Here is a 25,335-nt window from a genome sequence, read left to right as displayed (position 1 = left end):
CACATACCATAAAATTCACTTTTCAAAGTGTATAATTCACTGTTTTTTAACATATTCACCAAGTTGTACAACCATCACTACTATCTAGTTCCAAGCCATTTCCTTACCCCAAAATGAAACTCATATCCATTAAGTAGCTATTTCCTATTCTCTCCTTTCCCCAGCCCCTAGCAATTACTGGCCTACTTTCTGTCTCTATGAATTGCCTATTCTGAACATTTCATATAAATGGAATCGTATAGTTTTCCTTTTGTGTGGCTTCTTTCACTTAGCATAATATTTTCAAGTTTCAACCATGTTGTAGTCCTCATCGAGTACTTCATTCCTTTTTCTGGCTGAATAATATTTAATTGTATTGATAGACCACATTTTGTTTATCCACTTAGTTAATTTACATTTGAGTTGTTTCTACATTTTTGACTATTATGTATAATGCTGCTAGGAACATTCATGTACAAATTTTTGTGTGGATATATATTTTCAGTACTTTTGGGTATATACTAAATATTGGAATTGCTGGATCACATGGTAACTTTATGTTTATTATTTTGAGGAACTGAAAAACCATTTTCCAAAGGGACTGCACCACTTTACATTCTCATCAGCAATATATGAGGGTTACAATTTATCCACATCCTTGCCAACACTTAATCATCCCCTTTTTTGTTATAGCCACCTTAGTGGGTATGACGTGGGATTTCATGGTGATTTTGAGTTGCATTCCCCTAATTGCTAATGACGTTGAGCATGTTTTAATATCCTTATTGGCCATTTTTTATATCTTCTTGGAGCAATGTATATTCAAGTACTTTGCCCATATTTAATTAGGTTATTTGCATTTTTATTGTTGAGTTGTAAGATTTCTCTATTATATATATATATATATATATATAAAATCAGTTCTCTATAATTTATAGGGTTTTTTTCTCCCATTATGTGGGTTGTCTTTTTATTTTCCTGATATTGTCCTTGAAGCACAAAAGTTTTAAATTTTGATTAAGTAAAATTTATCATTGTTTTCTTCTTGTTGCTTTCTTTTTGGTGTTGTATCTAAGAAACCATAGCCTAATCAAAGGTCACAAATATTTATACCTATATTTTCTTATAAGAAAGAAATATTTAATTATAAACATTTTTATGTTTTCTTATAAAGCTCTTTTAAGAGTTTTATAGGTTTATGTCTTTCATTTAGAGGTTTGGTCCATTTTGAGTTAATTTTATATATGGTGTGAGGTAAGGGTCCAATTTGATTCTGTTTTATGTGGATACCCAGTTGTCACAATGCCTTTTTTTGAAAAGCCTGTTCCTTTCCCATTGAACTGTCTTGGCATTCTTTTTGAAAAGCAATTGACCATAGTATAGCAACTTTATTGTAAATGGTTACAAATTAAAAACAGTTCAATGTCCATTAACCAAAAAAATGCATAAATAAATTGTGGCATATCCATATAATGGGGTACTACACAGCAATGGTAAGGAATGAATATTGCTACATACAGTGTAATGGATAAATCTCACAGACATTACATTGAGCAAAGAAAGCCAGAAACAAAAAAGTCCTCTTTTTTTTAAATATTTATTTATTTATTTGGCTGTGCAGGGTCTTAGTTGTGGCACATGGGATCTTCTTTTTTTTTTTAACATCTTTATTGGGGTATAATCGTGGGATCTTCTTTTACCACGTGCGGGATCTTTTAGTTGTGGCATGTGGGATATTTAGTTGCAGCATGTGGGATCTAGTTCCATGACCAGGGATCAAAACCGGGCCCCCTGCATTGGGAGCATAGAGTCTTAGCCACTGGACCACCAGGGAAGTCCCAAGAGTGCTCTTATATGAATCCAATTTATATGAAGTTCAAGGACAGATTAAACTAATGATTGTGACAGAAGTCAGAATAGAAATTACCTGGGAGATGGGGATGGCATTGACTGGGAAGGGGCATGAAAGGGTCTACTGAGGTAATGGAAAGGTTTTTGTATTTGTATCTTTATCTGGATAGCATTTGTATGAGTATATACATATGTCAAAATCTTATAGGTCTGTCTATATTGCTGTCTTATACAGCAGTTTGGAAGATTCAGACATCTTCTGTGACATTTTAGAAGAGTGTTAGCTGCAGTTATAGGATGCTTCAGAGTAGCTCTGATTTTCTCAAAACCTAATTATTCTCTCTCACCTTCTCTTAAAATAAAAAGGCAGTGCATCTACCACAGGACACTGCTGACCACAGGGAAGAACTTTACATAAGGTCTGAGTTTGTCCCTGGGTAATAATTTAACCATTCTTAGACAATTTTACCCATATGCCCTGACTTCTTCAAAACAGATCAGAGTCTATGTGGCTTTCTTCTCTTTTAAAAAGGCAATTTGTTAAACTTATAATGAAAGACAGTTTAATTTGTATGCTTTGGATAAACAGTTTGACAAAAGAGGGGGGAAAAGTCCTTTGTTCATCCCCTGGGACCTGATATGGGGATTTGGCAATACGCCCAACTTGCCTAGACACAGGTCTCAAAGCCAAAGTTAGAGGGACATGTTAAAATTCATGCCACATGCCAGGGCGGCGGGAACTGCAATTGGTGGCTTTGAAGGTGCAGCAGGCGGGAACATCTGATGAGAGAGCCGGCCGGCGATGTGTGCCAAAGAGATGGATGAAACTGTTTCCGAGTTTTTCAGGAGGACCATCTTGAAAATCCCATTGACTGAAATGATGACAATACTAAAAACCTGGAATTTTTTGTCTGAAAATCAACTGCAGACTGTAAACTTCCGGCAGAGAAAGGAATCTCTTGTTCAGGACTTGGTTCTGCTTTGTGAGGAAAATCGTGCAAGTCTCAATGATGCAGCCCTTTTAGACATCATTTGTACTCAATTTCATCGGCATCAGAAAGTTTGGGATGTTTTTCAGATGAGTAAAGGACCAGGTGAAGACACTGACCTTTTTGATATGGAACAATTCAAAAGTTCATTCAAGAAAATTCTTAAGAGAGCATTAAAAAATGTGACAGTCAGCTTCAGAGATGCTGAGGAGAATGCAGTATGGATTCAAATTGCCTGGGGAACACAGTATAGAAAGCCAAACCAGTACAAACCTGCTTACGTGGTGTATTATTCCCAAACACCATATGCCTTCACTTCTTCCTCCCAACTGAAAAGCAATCTACCCCTTCTGGGTCAGGCACTGACAATTGCTAGCAAACACCATCAGATTGTGAAAATGGACCTCAGAAGCCGGTATCTGGACTCTCTTAAGGCTATTGTTTTTAAACAGTATAATCAGACCTTTGAAACTCACAACTCTACTGCACCTCTACAAGAAAGAAGCCTTGGGCTAGATATAAATAGTATGTGTGTTTTAAGATAAAAACTGAAATTTGGAAGGACATTCCTTTTCAGATTTCTGTCACCCAGGAAAACATTTATGTACCAGGATGTGATTCAAAAGTATTTACTGTTTTCAGAAAATTGAAAATTACATTTCTGTTGAAGTGGGGAAGCTAAGCTACCATAATCTCTTTTAGAATTTACTAGACTGGCATCTAATAATAATCAGAACAAAAACAAAAATTAACTAACAGTTGTTGAGCATTTCTTCTGTGCCAGGCACCATACTAAGGTGTTTATATGAGTCATTTCCTATTTCTTCACAGCAGTCCCATGAACAAGCTCTTTTCATCAGGAAACTGGGTTTCAGAGAGGTTTAGTAACTTGTGAGGCAAAATCACATAGCTAGGAATCGGCAAAGCCAGGAGTGAAATCCGAATCTGAGTCTGGAGCCCAGGCTCTTAATGCTTCCTGAGTACTTTATTGCATCTCACAGGTATTGCATTATTTACAAATTGAAGGTCTGTGGCAACCCTGCATTGAGCAAATCTCTCAGCGCCATTTTTCCAACAGCATTTGCTCATTTCACGTCTCTGTGTCACATTTCCATAATTCTCACAATATTTCAAACTTTTTCATTATTATTATATTTGTTATGGTGATCTGTGATCAGTGATCTTTGATGTTACTACTGCAAAAAGATTACAACTCCCTGAGGGCTCAGATGATGGTTAGCATTTTTTAGCAATAAAGTACTTTAAAAAAAAAAGTCATGCCACATGTTTATTACATGGGAGGGGCTCTGGATACCAAACAGAATAGGCTGTCTCAGACACCCAAAGGCCAGAAACAGCTGCTATGGAGATTTCAGATGCCTATATAAGGAGCTTATCTCAAGGGCAGGACTGCTCTTTGGCTCCTGACAATGTTTTTCTGTTTCTGTGAGCAAGAGAAGGATACAGGGGAGTTGTCCAGACCAATATGCTGGCCCTGTGCCCATGACACTTAATTCCCTTGTCATGAGGGCTGTGAGACCACTGATGGTTTTTGTTCTTAATGAGAAGATGGGGTAGGGAGGGGAGCGTGTGTACTGAGGGTGACACTATGGGCCAGTAATCGAAACACATAGGAGGTAACATCTTCAGCTTGTGCAAAAATGGATTTTGTAGTCCACTTTCTTCTGAATGAATGCATGGGAAAGAATGGCCCAGTTGATGGTGGGAAAAGGTGCATTCAAGCAAAAATGCCAGACAGGATGACTTATCCCATCGCTATTGGGGACTTTTGAAGGGAGGAGTGATGGTCTCTCAAGGTGCACATTCACACTCTCCTCTCTTCTGACTGGAAGTACATACTTAGGACTTTCAGTACTTTGAGAAGCCACCTGAAGTTCACCTTGGCATGAAGTTAAGGAGTGCACAAAAGAATCTCACCCCACCTTTCTCTTTGAGTAGTGCAAGCTCCATGTATCAGTTACTTACATTAAAATTCACCTTTGTATAAAACTCTCTGTCTACATACTTAACTCTGTCTTATTTTGTATAGCTTTTCAAATCCTTCAGAATGCTTTTATGGACCTTAGCTCATTTAATCATCCCAAGACCTATATAAGGTAGGTGAGGAATATACTTCCCCCTTTCTACAAATTAAGTAACTAAGGCCAGAAAAAATAAAGTGAATCATCCAGGATCATAGGTTGAATGAAGAAGAGCCAAGTAAGTTGACCAACCATCCCAATTTACCTGAGACTGTCCCAGTTTTAACACTGAAAGTCTCATGTCCTGAGGAAGCTTCTTAGTCCTAAGCGAAACTGGATGATTGGTTACCCTATATCCAGGATAGAACCCATATCTCCCAACACTCTGACCAATACTAGTGCCACTGCCCTATGCCATTTGTATTATGAGAACTGTTATGTGACTAGTGTTTCCTTTTATCTACACCTTAGTGTACCAGCACATTTCTTCATGCTGCGTCATTCTCCCCTCCTACCCAGACAAGGACAGAAGCAATGACAGCTAGTTCTTCTCAAACTTAAAGACAGTTTTGGCAAAAGGGAACCATGTTTCAGCTTTCTCATCCACAAAGGAAGGATGATAATCTCTATATTGCTTACCTCACATGGATGTTGTATGGATCAAATATAATGGGTATTAAAGTGCTTTCTAAACTGTTAATAGCTGGTAACATGTGAGAGATTGTGGTTATTCTCTACTCCCTAGGCAGAAGCCAGCTCCTTGTCTTATTCTCTTTCCAGTTCAGCAAGTGTTATAGCCACTAACTGTGTGAACTTTGGTGAATCCCTTGGTCTCTGTGCTTCATTTTCCTCATATGCAAAATTAGGCTAATAATAATTATTTGTATGGTTGTTTTAAAGGTTGAATTATTACTTGTAAACCATTTAAGAGTTCTTGGCACATGGTCAGTGCTATATATGCATTAGCTGTTTTGGGTTGCCTTTCTCAACCCTTATAACCCAGGACCAGAGACTAGATTAAGAGGCCCATAAACCAATTGACATGGAAGGCACTACTTACTTTGAAATCCCTTTCCGCTAGTTCCCTAATTGTTGTGTTGTGTACCCATAGCATTCCCACCATGGATTGCCAAGAAAATGAGTACTGGGACCAATGGGGACGGTGTGTCGCTTGCCAACTCTGTGGGCCTGGACAAGAGCTCTCCAAGGTAAGTCCCCCTGGTCAGGATACTTATTTCTGTCACATCTTAAGAACCAGACTGGCAACCAAGAGAGTCCAAGATTAGCAGAATCATCCCCATCTGTGTCTAATCAGTTTAGTAGATAAAACAAACCAAAGATTATGACAGGGGACTTCTCTGGTGGTCCAGTGGTTAAGACTTCACCTTCCAATGCAGGGGGTGCGGAATCCATCCCTGGTCAGGGAGCTAAGATCCCACATGCCTCAGGGCCAAAAAAACCAAAACATAAATCAGAAGCAATATTGTAACAAATTCAGTAGACTTTTTAAAAAAATGGTCCACATCAAAAAAAACAAAGATTGTGACAATAGCAGTCACAACTCCATTAAGAAGTCAACCTGGCAACATCAGGGGCAGGGGAGGATTCCATGAGATAGTGGGGTATTTCAAGAGTAAATGTGTAATGCAAAGGCCTAGGAAGGCTGTTTGGTATTAGGGACATATGTCAACTAAAGAAGGGCCCACTTATTTGCGGTTCAGGAGCCAGATATCAGGTCTTGGGAATTGGAAAGAGAGAAGAACTGAGTAGTCTGAAATGTGGCCTCTGTCTAGAGGGACTGGGCCACTGAGGAAACTGCAAGAGAGGCTTCATTGATGGGGAACTAGGGAGGGTCTAGAATCCCAATTAGTGGTAAGGGTCAGAACAAAACCACCCACAAAGCAGGGATTTTATACACAGCCCTGGCTTGCAGAGCTGGAGCTGCTTAATTGTTCCTGCTTCAGGTCCCTATTGGTCCCAAAACCTGGGGGTGGTATTAAATTTAGGCTGCAGCTGGGAACACAAAGGCTGGGAACAGACAGTCGGCAGATTTTTTTTTCACACTCACATATTTTATGCAGTTGTTCATTAATTCAGCAATTACTTATTGAACACCTACAAAGTGGCAGGCATGGTTGTAGCCACTGTGGGTATGGTAAAACAGACAAAATTCTTTGCCTTCATGAACCTTACCTTTTAATTAGTGGAGCAAACAATGAACAAGATACATACATAGATATGGAAGTATGACAAGAATTATTTACAGTGACCTGATACAGAGTGACTGGGTGGCTGCTTAGATCAGGTAGCAAGGGAAGGCCTCTCAAGGAGGTGTCTTCTGGGGAGAGAATACAGCTAGTGCACAGTTCCAAGGTGAGAATGAGCTAGGCATGTTCAAGAAAGAGGAAGAAGGTAAGTGCAGCTGGTGATTGGTGAGTGAGAGGTAGACTAGTACATAATGAGGTCACAGAGGGAAGTATCGGCCAAACCATGGGAATCTTTAAGTTTATGATGAGAAATTTTAATTTTTTAAAAAGCACACCAGGAACCCTTTGGATGGTTTTAGTTAGGAGAGTGACATGATACTCTGACTGAAACAAAATGTATCAATTATTTAGCCGGCCTCCTTCCTACCTCCCTATTTCACAAATGAAGAGACTAAGGCCCAGGGATATTAACAGACAAGCACTAACTCTAATTTTAACTCTTTACACATAGCATTCTATACCACAGTGGGGTGCCCACATGGTTAATAAGGGATCCCAAGACCAAGGAAAAGTCTTCAGAAGTTAGGTCATGCTAGACATTAGGATGGACCAGATGGAATAAGCTACTTAGCTTGACAAAATCTATTTTAAATATCACATTCATCTTCATGATCAAAAGGCTTGGCACTCCTATAAGAACAAGCTCTGAGAAATGTTCCTGTCATGTACATGGCCATTACCTTTAAAACCATCCATATTTACAAACCTGAACTTCTCCAAGGGAGAAAAATAGGTCTTTCTGTTAAACTGCTGTCACCAAATTCTCAAAAAGTGGCCCATGATGAAATGTGCATTTGTCTAAGCACCTCTTTGGTTGTCATTTATTTCAGCACCACTAGAAAGCTCAGAAAAAATGAATGAACTGCAGTATTGTGTTCCTGCAACTGCTTTATGTAAAAACAGCTTGTACTTGTATAACAGTCTGTACTTTGTAAAGAGTTTTCATGTGCATTATCTCATTTGGCTCTCGAGTCTCACCAAGAAGGTATTATGAGCCCCATTTTAGATGTTGAAACTGAGACTCAGAGAGCGTATGTGACTTGCTCAAAGTCACAGTGTTCAGTAAAAATTGAATACACATGGGTTTGAGTCCCAGCTTTGCTGTGGGCAAATTAATCTTTGATTAAATTAAGATGTACTAAGTTAAAAGTAACATAAAACTTACCAGTGACTTGAACCATAAACACATTTATTTATGTAATGAAATTTGGAAGCAGGGATCCTTGTGGTTGGGTGGGCAGATCAACAATATTGTCAAGGACCCAGGCTCTTTTTATCCTACATCCTGGGCACCTTGCTATTTTTTCCTCATGCTTGTGGTCTCTTGGTTACCATAACTCAAAGCATTACATCTTCACATCAGAGTCAAAGTCAGGAAGAAGGGGCAGAGACAAAGTAGCGTGACATTGTTAGTGAAGAAGTATTTTCCTAGAAGCTCCACAACAGATTTCACTTTGTATGTTATGGGCCAGAGTTGGGCATTATAAGTATCTCAAAACTGCTGGGAATGCTAGGACATGAGTACCTGGCAAACAAAAATGGGATTTCCATAATGGACTAAGACCAATCACGAATCACTTCTTGGACTTCCCTGGTGGCGCAGTGGTTAAGAATCCGCCTGCCAATGCAGAGGATATGGGTTCGAGCCCTGGTCCAGGAAGATCCCATATGTCACAGAGCAACCAAGCCTGTGTGCCACAACTACTGAGCCTGCGCTCTAGAAGCCACAACTACTGAAGCCCGTGTGCCTAGAGCTCATGCTCTGCAACAACAGAAGCCACCGCAATGAGAAGCCCACACACCACAATGAAGAGGAGCCCCGCCTCGAGGCAAATAGGGAAAGCCCTCGCACAGCAACAAAGACCCAATGCAGCCAGAAAGGAAGGAAGGAAGGGAGGGAGGGAGGGAGAGTCAGTTCTTGAGGCTGGTCACTTTGCCACCCAGAATGAAATCAGTGTTCTGTTAGTAAGGAAGAAAATGGGCAATGACTTTTGGATAAGGAATTAACAGCATCTGACACAGGCTTGTTTTTATAATTTCTTTTATTTAGTTTTAAAGTTCACTCATATGAACCATAAACATCACTGTAAATAAAACTTTAGAAAAAATCAACACTCTTTCCTCAGGACACATTTTTAGAAGTATAATTGTCAAGCTAAATAATGCATACATTTTTAAGATTCCTGTAATATATTAGCAGATAACACTTGTGATAATTTTTACTAATTTCCACTATAATTACATTTATTTTCAACATTTCATGGAATTCTTATATCCCAGAAGCCTAACCACACATAAATAATGTGTGTTTCTATCATCTATTAATTTTGTCTTCCTTTGTAACATTAAATCACTAACATATGAGGACTTCACGTTCATTTTTTTTTTTAACTTTTTACTATTTGATAGGGGAAAATATCACCTTTTGGTGTTTATTTGCAGTTTTGTGAACCGTTTCTGTTTGCTTGTTTTTTCTGTTCTATTCATTGTTTATTGTTCATTCTTCACTCATGTAAGGCACCTGAGTAGAAAAACAGATAGAAGAATATGGGGTATTTTAAAAATCATTTATATAATGTGTAATACTTTTAAAAATCAGAAATGGTCTTGAATTTTATTTCATTTTATCATTCATTATCTCTTGACTATTTTATGTATGTCCCTTTGATATATTAATTTGATGACATATATTAATAAATTCCAAAATTAAAGTATCTTGCATCCCAAGGATAATTTTATTGTGATTTTGGATTAAATGCCCTCTTATGTTTTATAAGTTAATATTTTATTTATAATAAATAAGTACTCAGCGCTATCAGCATCAAAACTTATTTAAGAACTGTGCTAGCTTGGTAAAATTAATTAAGAAGATCAATGTTTTTCTGGTTATAAAACTGGTTAGTAGCAAAAGAGTTTTGGGGGACTTGATCATTTGAACAAATTTTCTTTGCTTCCTCATTAGGAAAGAAAAATTTCAATATAAATTTTTCATGATAATTTCTTCCTTTTTAATTTCTTAAGAAATGAAATATCTATTTATTCAAGGAATTCTTGTTGAGGACAATTTGATAGTGTTTATCCACTATGCCAATCTCTGCTCTTAATTGGTGTACTTAAACCATTTATATTTAAGGTAATTGTTGATATGTTAGACCATTTTATCATTTTATTTTTTTGTTTCTTATTCTTCCGTTTGTCTTTTCTTGCCCCGCTGTGGGTTACTTGAACATTTTTTTTTAGGATTCCATCTTGATTTATTTGTAGGGTTTTGGTACAGTTTCCTTGAAATCATTCTGGGTACAGTAAGTCCCCTACAAAGTTCAAGATGCGAACTTTCAAAGATGTGAAAATGCATTCCATCAACATCAGGCGTGAGTGAACTTGAAACTTGTCTTCCATCTCCTATTGTTGATGATCCTTCAGCTCTACCATCTCCCACCTCCTCTCCCTCCTCCAGTCAGTAACTCTTCTTGCCTGTTCACTCAATGCCAGCCCCTGTATGCCAGCTGTTGTACTGTACTACTATACTTTTCAAGGTACTATACTGTAAGATTCAAATGTTTTCTTTACTTATGTGTTTGTTTGTTATGTATTATTTGTGTGAAAAGTATTATAAACCTATTACAGCACAGTACTATATAGTCGATTGTATTTGTTGGGTACCTAGGCTAACTTTGTTGGACTTATGAACAAATTGGACTTAATGAACATGCTCTCAGAATGGAACTCCTTTGTATGTAGGGGACTTACTGTATTACAATATACACATGTGACTTAACACTCTCCACTGTTATCAACATTTTACCATTTTTTACCATTTTTAGTACAGTGTGGAAACATTACTTCTACTTAGGTTCCTATACTTTCCTCACTTTCAAATATCATTGCTTTGACTATCAGGTAATTTTATGATTTTTTTTTTTTTTTTTTTTTTTGCGGTACGCAGACCTCTCACTGTTGTGGCCTCTCCCATTGTGGAGCACAGGCTCCAGATGCGCAGGCTCAGTGGCCATGGCTCATGGGCCTAGCCGCTCCGTGCCATGTGGGATCTTCCCGGACTGGGGCACAAACCTATGTCCCCTGCATCAGCAGGCAGACTCTCAACCACTGCGCCACCAGAGAAGCCCTTTTTCTTTTCTTTTTTTAAGTGTTTATTTCTTTATTTCTTTATTTCTTATTAGTCATCCATTTTATACACATCAGTGCATACATGTCAATCCCAATCTCCCAATTCATCACACCACAACCCCCACCCCCCGCTGCTTTCCCCTCTTTGTGTCCATACATTTGTTCTCTACTTCCATGTCTCAATTTCTGCTCTGCAAACCGGTTCATCTGTACCATTTTCTAGGTTCTACATATATGCTCTAATATACAATATTTGTTTTTCTCTTTCTGACTTATTTCACTCTGTATGGCAGTCTTTATATGCATACACATCTCTACAAACGACCCAATTTCATTCCGTTCTATGGCTGAGTAATATTCCATTGTATATATGTACCGCATCTTTTTTATCCATTCCTCTGTTAATGAATGTTTAGGTTGCTTCCACATCCTGGCTATTGTAAATAGTGCTGCAGTGAACACTGTGGTACATTACTCTTTTTGAATTATGGCTTTCTCAGGTTATATGCCCAGTAGTGGGATTGCTGGGTCATATGGTAGTTCTATTTTTAGTTTTTAAGGAACCTCCATACTGTTCTCTATAGTTACTGTACCAATTTACATTCCTAACAACAGTGTAGGAGTGTTCCCTTTTCTTTACATCCTCTTCAGTATTTATTGTTTATAGATTTTCTGATGATGTACATTCTGACCAGTGTGAGGTGATACTTCATTGCAGTTTTGATTCACATTTCTCTAATAATTACTGATGTTGAGCAGCTTCTCATGTGTTTGTTGGCCATCTGTATGTCTCCTTGGGAAAAATGTCATTTTAGGCATTCTGCCCATTTTTGGATTGGGTTCTTTGTTTTTATGATATTGAGCTGCATGACCTGTTTGTATACTTTGGTAATTAATCCATTGTCAATTCTTTCATTTGCAAATATTTGGTTGGCCAAGAAGTTCATTCGTGTTTTTCTGTACCATCTTATGGAAATCCCCAAACTGACATTTTGGTCAACCCAATATTTTTTGTCCCATTCTGAGGGTTGTCTTTTCATTTTGTTTATGGTTACCTTTGGGGTGCAAAAACTTTTAAGTTTAATTAGGTCCCATTTGTTTTTGTCCTTATTTTCATTACCCTGTGTGGTACGTCAAAAAAGATCCTGCTGTGATTTACAACAAGCAGTGTTCTGCCTATGTTTTCCTCTAAGAGTTTTACAGGGTCTGGCCTTACATTCAGGTCTTTAATCCATTTTGAGTTTATTTTTGTGTATGGTGTTAGGGAGTGTTCTAATTTTATTCTTTTACATGTAGCTATTCAGTTTTCTCAGCACCATACTTTGAAGAGACTCTCTTCTCTCCATTGAATATTCTTGCTGCTTTGTCATCTATTAGGTGACCATAGGTGTGTGGGTTAAACTCTGGGCTGTCTATCCTGCTCCACTCATCTATAGTTTTGTTTTTGTGCCAGAACCATACTGTCTTGATGACCATAGCTTTATAGCACAGTCTGAAGTCAGGGAACCTGTTTCCTCCAACTTCGTTTTTCCTTCTCAAGATTGATTTGGCTCTTTGGTGTCTTTTGTGTTTCCATACAAATTGTAAAATTTTTTAGCTAATTCAGTAAAAAATGCCATTGGTTATTTGATAGGAATTGTGCTGAATGTGTAGATTGCTTTGTGTAGTATAGTTATATTCACAGTATTGATTCTTCCAATTCAGGAACGTGGTATATCTTTCCATCTGTTTGTGTTGTCTTGGATTACTTTCATCAGTATCTTATAGATTTCTGAGTACAGGTCTTTTGCCTCCTTAGGTAGGTTTATTCCTAGTTATTTTATTATCTTTGTTGTGACTGTAAATGAGATTGTTTCCTTTATTCCTCTTTCTGATCTTTTGTTTTTAGTGTATAGGAAAGCAAGAGATTTCTGTGTATTAATTTTGTGTCCTGCAACTTTACCAAATTCACTGATGAGCTCTATTAGTTTTCCTGTAGAATATTTATTAGGTTCAATGCATAGTATCATGTCATCAGCAAACAGGGACAGTTTTAATTCTTCTTTTCCAATTTGGATTCCTTTTACTTCTTCTCTGATTGCCATGGTTAGGACTTCTCAAACTATGTTGAATAATAGTGTCATAAGTGGACATCTCTGTCTTGTTCCTGATCCTGGAGGAAATGTTACAGTTTTTCACCACTGAAAAATGATGTTTGCTGTGGGTTTTTTTGTATATGGCCTTTATTATGTTGAATGAGGTTCCCTCTTTGCCAACTTTCTGGAGAGTTTTTTATATAAATGAGTGTTGAGGGGGACCTTCAAGATGGCGGAGGAGTAAGAAGTGGAGATCACCTTCCTCCCAACAAATACATCAAAAATACATCTACATGTGGAAAAACTCCTACAGAACACCTACCGGACACTGGCAGAAGTCCTCAGACTTCCCAAAAGGCAAGAAACTCCCCAGGTGCCTGGGTAGGGCAAAAGAAAAAAGGAAAAACAGAGACAAAAGAATAGGGATGGGACCTGCACTTCTGGGAGGGAGTTGTAAAGGAGGAAAAGTTTCCATACACAAGGAAGCCCCTTCACTGGTGGAGACAAGGGGTGGAGGGAGGTGAGCCTTGAGGCACACAGGAGAACACAGCAACAGGGGTGCACAGGGCAAAGCAGAGAGATTCCCGCACAGAAGATTGGAACTGACCAGCACTCACCAGCCTGCGAGGCTTGTCTGCACACCCAGCGGGGCTGGTGGGGGCTGGGAGGTGAGGCACAGTGTTCGGAGTTCAGACCCCAGGGAGAGGACTGGGGTTGGGCGCATGAACACAGCCTGAAGGGGGCTAGTGCACCACAGCTAGCTGGCAGGGAGTTCAGGAAAAAGTCTGGAACTGCCTAAGAGGCAAGAGACCATTGCTTTTGGGTGTGCAAGGAGAGGGAATTCAGAGAACATCCTAAAAGAGCTCCGGAGACAGGCGTGAGTCGCGGCTATCAGCACAAACACCAGAGAAGGGCATGAAATGCTAAGGCTGCTGTTGCAGCCACCAATTAGCCTGTGTGCAAGCACAGGTCACTATCCACACCTCCATTCCCGGGAGCCTGTGCAGCCCGACATGCCAGGCTCCCATGATCCAGGGACAACTTCCCTGGGAGAACACATGGCGTGCCTCAGTCTGTTGCAACATCATACTGGCCTCTTCTGCCCCAGGCTCATACCGCATTCCATACCCCTCCCTCCACCCCGCCCAAGTGAGCCAGAGCCCCCTAATCAGCTGCTACTTTAACCCCTTCCTGTCTCGGGGGAGAACAAACACCCTCAGGTGACCTTCACACAGAGGTGGGGAGAAATCCAAAGCTGAAACCCAGGATATGTGCAAACAAAGAAGAGAAAGGGAAATTACTCCTAGCAGCTTCAGGAACACCAGAATAAATCTCCACAATCAACTTCATGTACCCAGTATCTCTGGAATACCTGAATAGACAATAAAGCAACCCAAAATTCAGGGGGTGGACTTTGGGAGCGAATGTAGACTGGGGGTTTGCATTCTGCATCTAATTTGTTTCTGGTTTTATGTTTATCTTAGTTTAATATTTAGGGCTTATTTTTACTTGTAGATTTGTTTATTGATTTCTTTGCTCTCTACCTTTATATATATAAACATATATTATTTTTCTTTTTCTCTTTCGGTGAGTGTGAATGTGCATGCTTCTTTGTATGATTTTGTCTGTACAGCTTTACTTTTGCCATTTCTCCTAGGGTTCTCTCTTTCCTTTTCTTTGGTATTTTTTGTTCGTATAATCTTTAGCACTTGTTGTCACTGGTGGATTTGTTTTTTGGTTGGGTTGCTCTGTTTTTTTTTTTAATTAGTTTTTTATTTTTTGTTTTTAATAATTTTTAAATTTTAATAATTTTATTTCTTTTCTTTTCTTTCTTTCCTTCTTTCTTTTTTCTTCTCCATTTTCTTCTGAGCCGTGTGGCTGACAGGGTCTTGGTGGTCCAAATGGTTGTCAGGGCTGAGCTTCAGAGGTTGGAGAGCTGAGTTCAGGATACTGGTCCACAAGCGACCTCTTGGCCCCATGTAATATCAAACGGTGAAAGTTTTCCCAGAGATCTCCATCTCAATGATAAAACCCAGCTCCAGTCAATGACCAGCAAACTACAGTGATGGAAACCCTACACCAAACAACTAGCAAGACAAGAACAAAACACCACCCAATAGCAGAGAGGATGCCTAAAATCACAGTGCACAGACACCCCAAAACACACCACCAGACGTGGTCATGCCCACCAGGAAGAAAAGATCCAGCCTCATCCACCAGAACACAGGCACCTCTCCCCTCCACCAGGAAGGCTACACAACACACTGAATCAACATTAGCCACTGGGGACAGAAACCAAGACCAAGGGGTACTACAAACACGCAGCCTATGAAAAGGAGACCCCAAACACAGTAAGTTAAATAAAAGGAGAAGATAAATATGCAGCAGATGAAGGAGCAAGGTAAAAACCCACCAGAACAAATGAATAGGAAATAGGCAGGCTACCTGAAACAGAATTCAGAGTAATGATAGTAAAGATGATCCAAAATCTTGGAAATAGATGGAGAAAGTACAAGAAACGTTTAACAAGGACCTAGAAGAACAAAAGAGCAAACAAACAATAAAGAATGACACAATAAATGAAATTAAAAATTCTCCTGGGCTTCCCTGGTGGCGCAGTGGTTGGGAGTCTGCCTGCCGATGCAGGGGATGTGAGTTCGTGCCCCAGTCTGGGAGGATCCCACATGCCGTGGAGCGGCTGAGCCAATGGGCCATGGCCACTGGGCCTGCACGTCCAGAGCCTGTGCTCCACAGCGAGAGAGGCCACAGCAGTCAGCGGCCCACGTACCACGAAAAAAAAGAAATTCTCCAGAAGGAATCAATAGAAGAATAACTGAGGCAGAAGAACAGATAAGTGACCTGGAAGATAAAATAGTGGAAAAAACTACTGTAGAGCAGAATAAAGGAAAAACAATGAAAATAATTGAGGAAAGTCTCAGAGACTGCTGGGACAAGATTAAACACAAAAACATTTGAATTATAGGGGTCCCAGAAGAAGAAGAGGAGAAAAACGGGACTGAGAAAATATTTGAAGAGATTATAGTTGAAACCTTCCCTAATATGGGAAAGGAAATAGTCAAGTCCAGGAAATGCAGAGAGTCCCATACAGGATAAATCCAAGGAGAAACATGCCAAGACACATATTAATCAAACTATCAAAAATTAAATATAAAGAAAAAATATTTAAAGCAGCAAGGAAAAAGCAAAAATTAACTTACAAGGGAATCCCAATAAGGTTAACAGCTGATCTTTCACCAGAAACTCTGCAAGCCAGAAGGGAGTGGCAGGACATATTTAAAGTGATGTAAGGGAAATGCCTACAACCGAGATTACTCTAACCAGCAAGGATCTCACTCAGATTTGAAGGAGAAATTAAAAGCTTTACAGACAAGCCAAAACTAAGGGAATTCGACATCATCAATCCAGCCTTACATCAAATGCTAAAGGAACTTCTCTAGGCAGAAAACACAAGTAAAGGAAAAGATTTACAATAACAAACCTAAAATAATTAAGAAAATTGTAATAGCATATGTATATGTATAACTGATTCACTTTGTTATAAAGCAGAAATTAACATACCATTGTAAAGTTCAATAAAGATGTTTAAAAAAAAGGTAATAGGAATATATATTGATAATTACCTTAAATGTAAATGGATTAAATGCTCCAACCAAAAGACCTAGACTGGCTGAATGGATACAAAAACAAGACCTGTACATATGCTATCTACAAGAGACCCACTTTTGTCCTAGGGACACATACAGACTGAAAGTGAGAGGATGGAAAAAGATATTCCATGAAAATGGAAATCAAAAGACAGGTGGAGGAGCAATTCTCATATCAGACAAAATAAACTTTAAAATAAAGACTATTACAAGAGACAAAGAAGGACACTACATAATAATCAAGGGATCAATCCAAGAAGAAGACATAACAATTGTAAATATTTATGCACCCAACACAGGAGCACTTCAATACATAAGGCAAATGCTAACAGCCATAAAAGGGGAACTCAAATGTAACACAATGATAGTAGGGGACTTTAAGTCCCCACTTTCACCAATAGACAGCTCATCCTAAATGAAAATAAATAAGGAAACACAAGCTTTAAATGCTACATTAAACAATATGGACTTAATTGATGATTATAGGACATTCCATCCAAAAACAGGAGATTACACTTTCTTCTCAAGTGCTCATGGAACATTCTCCAGGATAGATCATATCATGGATCACAAATCAAGCCTTGGTAAATTTAAGAAAATCGAAATCGTATCAAGTATCTTTTCTGAACCACAACTCTATGAGACTAGATACCAATAACAGGAAAAAAGCTGTAAAAGATACAAACACGTGGAGGCTAAACATTACACTACTTAATAACCAAGAGATCACTGAAGAAATCAAAGAGGAAATCAAAAAAATAACTACAAACAAATGACAATGAAAACACGAAGACCCAAAACCTATGGGGTGCACCAAAAGCAGTTCTAAGAGGGAAGTTTACAGCATTAAAAACCTACCTCAAGAAACAAGAAACATCTCAAATAAACAAGCTGACTTTACACCTAAAACAATTAGAGAAATAAGAACAAAGAAACCCCCATGTTAGCAGAAGGAAAGAAATCATAAATATCAGATCAGAAATAAATGATAAAGAAATGAAGGAAATGATAGCAAATATCAATAAAACTAAAAGCTGGTTCTTTGAGAAGATAAACAAAATCATCAAACCCTTACCCAGACTCATCAAGATAAAAAGGGAGAAGACTCAAATAAATAGAATTATAAAAGAAAAAGGAGAAGTAACAACTGACACTGCAGAAATAAAAAGGATCATGAGAGATTACTACAAGCACCTCTATGCCAATAAAATGGGCAACTGGGAAGAAATGGACAAATGCTTAGAAAAGCACAACCTTCCAAGACTGAACCAGGAAGAAATAGAAAATATAAAAAGACCAATCACAAGCACTGAAATTGAGACTGTTACTAAAAATCTTCCAACAAACAAAAGCCCAGGATCAGATGGCTTCACAGGTGAATTCTATCAAACATTAAGAGAAGAGCTAACACCGATCCTTCTCAAACTCTTCCAAAATATAGCAGAGGGAGGAACACTCCAAAACTCATTCTGTGAGACCACCATCACCCTGATAACAAAACCAGACAATGATGCCACAAAAAAAGAAAACTACAGGCCAATATCACTGATGAACATAGATGCAAAAATCCTCAACAAAATACTAGCAAACAGAATCCAACAGCACATTAATGGATCATACACCATGATCAAGTGGGGTTTATCCCAGGAATGCTAGGATTCTTCAATATACACAAATCAGTCAATGTGATAAACCATATTAACAAATTGAAGGAGAAAAACCCTATTATCCTCTCAATAGATGCAGAAAAAGCTTTTGACAAAATTCAACACCTATGTATGATAAAGACCTTCCAGAAAGTAGGCAGAGAGGGAACTTACCTCAACAAAATAAAGGCCATATATGACAAAACCACAGCCACCATTCTTCTCAATGGTGAAAAACTGAAACCCTTTCCACTAATGCTCCCATTCTGAGGGTTGTCTTTTGGTCTTGTTTATGGTATCCTATGCTGCGCAAAACTTTTAAGTTTCCTTATGTCCCGTTTATTTATTTTTGTTATTCCCATTTCTCTAGGAGGTGGGTCAAAAAGTATCTTGCTGTGATTTATGTCATAGCGTGTTCTACCTATGTTTTCCTCTAAGAGTTTTATAGTGTGTGTCCTTACATTTAGGTCTTTAATCCATTTTGAGTTTATTTTTGTGTACAGTGTTAGGAAGTGTTCTAATTTCATACTTTTACATGTACCTGTCCTGTTTTTCCAGCACCACTTATTGAAGAGGCTGTCTTTTCTCCATTGTATATTCTTGCCTCCTTTATCAAAGATAAGGTATGTGTGTGGGTTTATCTCTGAGATTTCTTTCCTGTTCCATTTTTGTTTTTCTGCCAGTACTAAACTGTCTTCATTACTATAGCTTTGTACTATAGTCTGAAGTCCAGGTGCCTGATTTCTCCAGCTCCATTTTGCTTTCTCAATTTTGCTTTGGCTATTCGGGATCTTTTTGTTTCCATACAAATTGTGAACTTTTTTGTTCTAGTTCTGTGAAAAATGGCATTGGTAGTTTGATAGGCATTGCATTGAATCTGTAGATTGCTTTGGGTAGTATAGTCATTTTCACAATGTTCATTCTTCCAATCAAAGAACATGGTATGTCTCTCCATCTGTTTGTATCATCTTATTACTTTCATCAGTGTCTTATAGTTTTCTGCATACAGGTCTTTTGTCTCCTTGGGTAGGTTTATTCCTACGTGTTTTATTCTTTTTTGTTGCAATGGTAAATGGGAGCGTTTCCTTAATTTCTATTTCAGATTTTTCATCACATTAGTGTTTATGAATGCAAGAGATTTATGTGCATTAATTTTGTATCCTGCTACTCTACCAAATTCACTGATTACCTCTAGTAGTTTTCTGGTAGCGTCTTTCGGATTCTCTATGTATGATGTCGTGTCATCTGCAAACAGTTTGTTTTTCTCCTTTTTGGAATTGGATTCCTTTTATTTCTTTTTCTTCTCTGATTTCTGTGACTAAAACTTCCAAAACTATTTTGAATAATAGTGGTGAGAGTAGACAACCTTGTCTTGCTCCTGTTCTCAGTGGAAATGGTTTCAATTTTTTGCCATTGACATCGATGTTGGCTTTGTGTTTGTCATATATGGCCTTTATTATGGTGAGCTAAGTTCCCTCTCTGCCTACTTCTTGGAGTGTTTTTATAAAAATTGAGGGTTGAATTTTGTGGAAGGATTTTTCTGCATCTACTGAAATGATCTTGTGGTTTTTCTCCTTCAATTTGTTAATATAGTTTATCACATTGATTGATTTGGTATATTGCAGAATCCTTGCATTCCTGGGATAAACCCCACTTGATCATGGTGTATGATCCTTTTAATGTGCTGTTGGACTCTGTTTGCTAGTATTTAGTTGAGGATTTTTGCTTCTATGTTCATCAGTGATATTGGCCTGTAGTTTCTTTTTTGGGTCATCTTTGTCTGGTTTTGGTATTAGGGTGATGGTGGCCTCGTAGAATGAGTTTGGGAGTGTTCCTCACTCTGCTATATTTTGGAAGAGTTTGAGAATTATAGGTGTGAGCTCTTCTCTAAGTGTTTGATAGAGTTCACCTGTCAAGTCAACTGGTGCTGGGCTTTTGTTTGTTGGAATATTTTTAAGCAGTTTCAATTTCAGTGCTTGTGATTGGACTTTTTATATTTTCTATTTCTTGCTGGTTCAGTCTCCGAGGTTTGTGCTTTTTAAAAAATTAGTCCATTTTTGCCAGGTCGTCTATTTTATTGGCATATAGTTGCTAGTAATAATCTCTCATGATCATTTGTATTTCTGCAATGACAGTTGTTACCTCTCCTTTTCATTTCTACTTCTATTGATTTGAGTCTTCTCACTTTTATTCATAATGAGTCTGACTAACGGTTTATCAGTTTTGTTTATCTTCTCAAAGAACCAGCTTTTAGTTTTATTGGTCTTTGCTATCCTTTCCTTCATTTCTTTTTCATTTATTTCTGATCTGATCTTTATGATTTATTTCCTTCTGCTAACTTTGGGTATTTTTTTGTTCTTCTTTCTCTAATTCCTTTATGTGTATGGTTAGGTTGTTTATTTGAGATGTTTCTTGTTTCTTGAGGTAGAATTGTATTGTATAACCTTCCCTCTTAGAACTACTTTTGCTGCATCTCATAGGTTTGGGATTGTTGTGTTTTCATTTTCATTTGTTGCTAGGTATTTTCTGATTTCCTCTTTGATTTATTCAGTGAACATTTGGTTATTTAGTAATGTATCATTTAGCCTCCATGTGTTTGTATTTTTTACATATTTTTTTCCTGTAATTGATATCTCAGCTCATAGCATTGTGGTCAGAAAAGATATTTGATATGATTTCAAATTTCCTAAAATGGCCAAGGCTCCTTTTGTGACCCAGGATATAGTCTGTCCTGGAGAATGTTCCATGAGCCCTTGATAATAAAGTATAATCTGCTGTTTTTGGTTGGAATGTCTTATAAATATCAACTAAGTCCATTTTTTTAATGTATCATTTAAGGCTTATGTTTCCTTGTTTATTCTCCTTTTGGATGATCTGTCCATTGGTGAAAGTGGGGTGTTAATGTCCCCTACTATTATTGTGTTACTGTCATTTTCCCCTTTTATGGCTGTTAGCATTTACCTTATGTATTGAGGTGCTCCTATATTTGGAGCATAAATATTTACAATCGTTATATCTTTTTCTTGGACTGATCCCTTGATCATTATGTAGTGTCCTTCTTTGTCTCTTCTAATAGTCTTTATTTTAAAGTCTATTTTGTCCGATATGAGAATTGCTACTCCAGCTGTCTTTTGATTTCCATTTTCATGGAATATCTTTTTCCATCCCCTCACTTTCAGTCTGTATGTGTCCCTAGGACTAATGTGGGTCTCTTGTAGACAGCATATGTACAGGTCTTGTTTTTGTTTCCATTCAACCAGTCTATGTATTTTGGTGGGAGCATTTAATCTATTTATATTTACGGTAGTTATTGATATATATGTTCCTATTACCATTTTCTTAATTGTTTTGTGTTTGTTATTGTAATTCTTTTTCTTGTCTTGTGTTTCCTGTCTAGAGAAGTTCCTTTAGCATTTGTTGTAGAGCTCATTTGGTGTTGCTGAATTGTCTTAGCTTTTGCTTGTCTCTACATTTTTAAATTTCTCCTTCAAATCTGAATGATATCCTTGCTGTGTTGAGAAATCTTGGCTGTAGGTTGTTCTCTTTCATCTCTTTAAATATGTCCTACCACTCCTCTCTAGCTTTCATAGTTTTTGCTGAAAGTTTCACTGTTTACCTTATGGGAATTCCCTTGTATGTTAATTGTTGCTTTTCCCTTGCTGCTATTAATATTTTTTCTTTGTAGTTAATTTTTCATAGTTTGATTAATATGTGTCTTTGTGTGGTTCTCCTTGGATTTATCCTGTATGGACTCTCTCCACTTCCTGGACTTGACTGACTATTTCCTTACCTATATTGAGGAATTTTTCAAGTATAATCTCCTCAAATATTTTCTCAGTCCCTTTTTTTCTCTTCTTTTTCTGGGACTCCTATAATTCGAATATTGGCATATTTAATGTTGTCACAAAGGTCTCTGAACTTGTCCTCAATTCTTTTCAATTTTTTTCTTTATTCTGCTCTGCAGTAGTTATTTCCACTATTTTATCTTCCAAGTCACTTATTCATTCTTTTACCTCGGTTATTCTGCTATTGATTCCTTCTAGAGAATTTTTAATTTCATTTATTTTGTTGTTCATCTTTGTTTGTTTGCTCTTTAGTTCTTCTCAGTCCTTGTTAAATGTTTCTGTATTTTCTCCATTCTATTTACAAGATTTTGGATCATCTTTCCTACCATTATTCTGAATTCTTTTTCAGGTAGACTGCCTATTTCCTATTTATTTGTTTAGTCTGGTGAGTTTTTACCTTGCTCCGTCATCTGCTGTGATTTTCTCTGTCTTCTCATTTTGCATAACTTACTGCATTTGGGGTCTCCATTTTGCAGGCTGCAGGTTCATTACTTCCCATTGTTTTTGGTGTCTGTCCCCAGTGGCTAAGGTTGGTTCAGTGGGTTGTGTAGGCTTTCTGGTGGAGGGGAGTGGTGCCTGTGTTCTGGTGGATGAGTCTGGATCTTTTCTTTCTGGTGGTCAGGAACACGTCCTGTGGTGTGTTTTGGGGTGTTTGTGAACTTTTTATGATTTTAAGCAGCCTCTCTTTTAATGGGTGGGTTTGTGTTCCTGTCTTGCTAGTTGTTTGGAATAGGGTGTCCTGCACTGTAGCTTGCTGGTCATTGAGTGGAGCTGGGTCTTAGCCTTGAGAAGGAGATCTCTGGGAGAGCTTTCACCATTTTATATTATGTGGGACCAGGAGGTCTCTGGTGGACCAGTGTCCTGAACTCACCTCTCCCTCCTCAGAGGCTCAGGCCTGACCCCCTACCAGAGCACCAAGATCCTGTCAGCCACATGGGTCAGAAGAAAAGGGAGAGAAAAAGAAAGTAAGAAAGAAAGAAAGAAAGAAAGAAAGAAAGAAAGAAAGAAAGAAAGAAAGAAAGAAAGAAAGAAAGAGAAAAGAAAGTTATTAAAATAGAAAATAATTATTAAAAATAAAAAATAATAATAAAAAAGAAACAGAAAGAAAGAAGAGAGCAACCACACCAAAGAACAAATCCTCCAATGATAACAAGTGCTAGAAACTATACTAAAAACAAAAAAGAATAAATAAAAATAATGGACAGTCAGAACCCTAGTACAAATGGCAAAAGAAAAGATTTTGGGAAGTCTGAGGTCTTCTGCCAATATTCATTCGGTGTTATATAGGTGTTGTTCCACATGTAGTTGTAATTTTTATGTATTTGTGGGGAGGAAGGTGATCTCCACGTCTTACTCCTCTGCCATCTTGAAGGCTCCTTCTTCAAATCCAAACATAGCCTCTCTGCACATTCTGAGTTTGTATACTGCAGGGAGGCATTCCCTGTTCCTGGTATCTGTGCCCCTTTTCAAGTTTTCTCTTTTTTAATAAAGCATATAAATGCTGGGTGATAAGAAAAAAATTTGGAATTCAACTTTGACAGTAGCCTGCTAACCCAATAAAACCTCATAATTGACACTTAGTTTTAGGTTTTGGGAACCTCAGGTTTCCATAAAGCCTACATAGATCCAAATGTAGTCCTTGTTCAGAGATCATGTGCCCTAAACATCCAACCTGAGTTTGAGCAAAGTGCAGTTGTTCTTTGGAGACTTTATGGTTCCTTTAAGGCCAAAAGTTTTAACAGATGGACGCTGTCTTCGTGTGAAGAGGTTTGAGAAGGAGAGCATAGAAGCAAATCATCTATATATTGTAACAACTTCAAATCTGTAGAAAACTTTGTATCATCCACATCAGCTTTCAGGATTTGTGAAAATTAAGAGGGACTTACTGGGAATTCCCTGGTTGTCCAGTGGTTAGGACTCCATGCTTTCACTGCTGAGGGCATGGGTTCAATCACTGGTCCAGGAAATAAGATTCCACAAGCCACATGGTGTGGCCAAATAAAGAAAAAAAAAAGGAAACCCTGACACATTACTGTCCAGATGTATTGTCATCCTTCCCAGGTGAAGGCAGAAACATATTGGCTAGCCTTATCAACGGGAATACTGAAAAATGTACTGCATAGATCAATTATGGTGAAAAATTTGCCTTCTGTTACAATGGATGTTAGTAATGTATGGGGGTAGGAAGAGCAGTGTATTGAGCGATAATGTTGTTTATTGCTCAGAGATCCTGGACATACCTCCTTGGGTTTTCTCAAAGGTAAAATATGAGTATTACAGAAACTAGTACAAGGGATAATGAGGCCCTGAGCCTTGCAATCTTCTTTTATGGGCTTTATACCTTGAAGTGCTTCTTTACTTATAGGGTATTAATTAATTATGGGGAGAGGTTTTGAGGGATCTATGTGAGTCTTGATGGGAGGTGCACTGTGTATTTTGGCAATCTCAGTTGGATATTTTACCCATAAGAAGGGTTGGAATTGGCTCAATAATGACAAATTATCAGTGTCTCCAGAACCAGCTCAAGTACCATCAGAGACAGAGAAAATGAAAGATGTTGAAGGGTCATTTAATTTATCTGGTTGGGTATTTTCATTGCTACTGTCAAATTCTAGAATTATTTCCCCCTTCTGGTAGAAAGAAATTCCAGCATGATACTTTTCTAAGAAGTCTCACCTGATAAATGGATAGGGGTGGAGGGACTAAGGAGAAAACAGTGGTTATCTCTCAAGGGGCTTAATCAAGATGGAATGGGTTCAGAGACAGGAACCTTTTGTGGTTCACTAGAAATCTTCCTTATTTGAACTCTTTTAGTATTCTGAGGCAGCAGCTGCTTTATAGCAGTGGGGTTGAACACTGACAGTGTGACTCCAGTGTCAATAAGGACAGTAAAAGATTCATTCCCAGT

The 25,335-nt window shown here is 38.0% G+C and overlaps 1 protein-coding gene and 1 pseudogene across 1 annotated transcript in view; both read left to right on the top strand.

Annotated features, from left to right (window-relative positions):
* Window positions 1-25,335, top strand: part of EDA2R (ectodysplasin A2 receptor) — a 171,483-nt gene that overhangs the window by 113,564 nt on the left and 32,584 nt on the right. The window contains exon 2 of the mRNA XM_060292733.1: window positions 5,913-6,009. Within this exon, the coding sequence (XP_060148716.1) occupies window positions 5,923-6,009 (87 nt within the window). The 5' untranslated portion in view covers window positions 5,913-5,922. The remainder of the gene's footprint in view (window positions 1-5,912; window positions 6,010-25,335) is intronic.
* Window positions 2,633-3,364, top strand: LOC115850022 (centromere protein N pseudogene; annotated as a pseudogene).

This window comes from Globicephala melas, chromosome X, assembly GCF_963455315.2.
Source record: "Globicephala melas chromosome X, mGloMel1.2, whole genome shotgun sequence".
Lineage (NCBI taxonomy): Eukaryota > Metazoa > Chordata > Mammalia > Artiodactyla > Delphinidae > Globicephala > Globicephala melas.
Note: the sequence above shows the minus strand (reverse complement) of the source record. Positions and strands in the feature narration are given on the sequence as shown.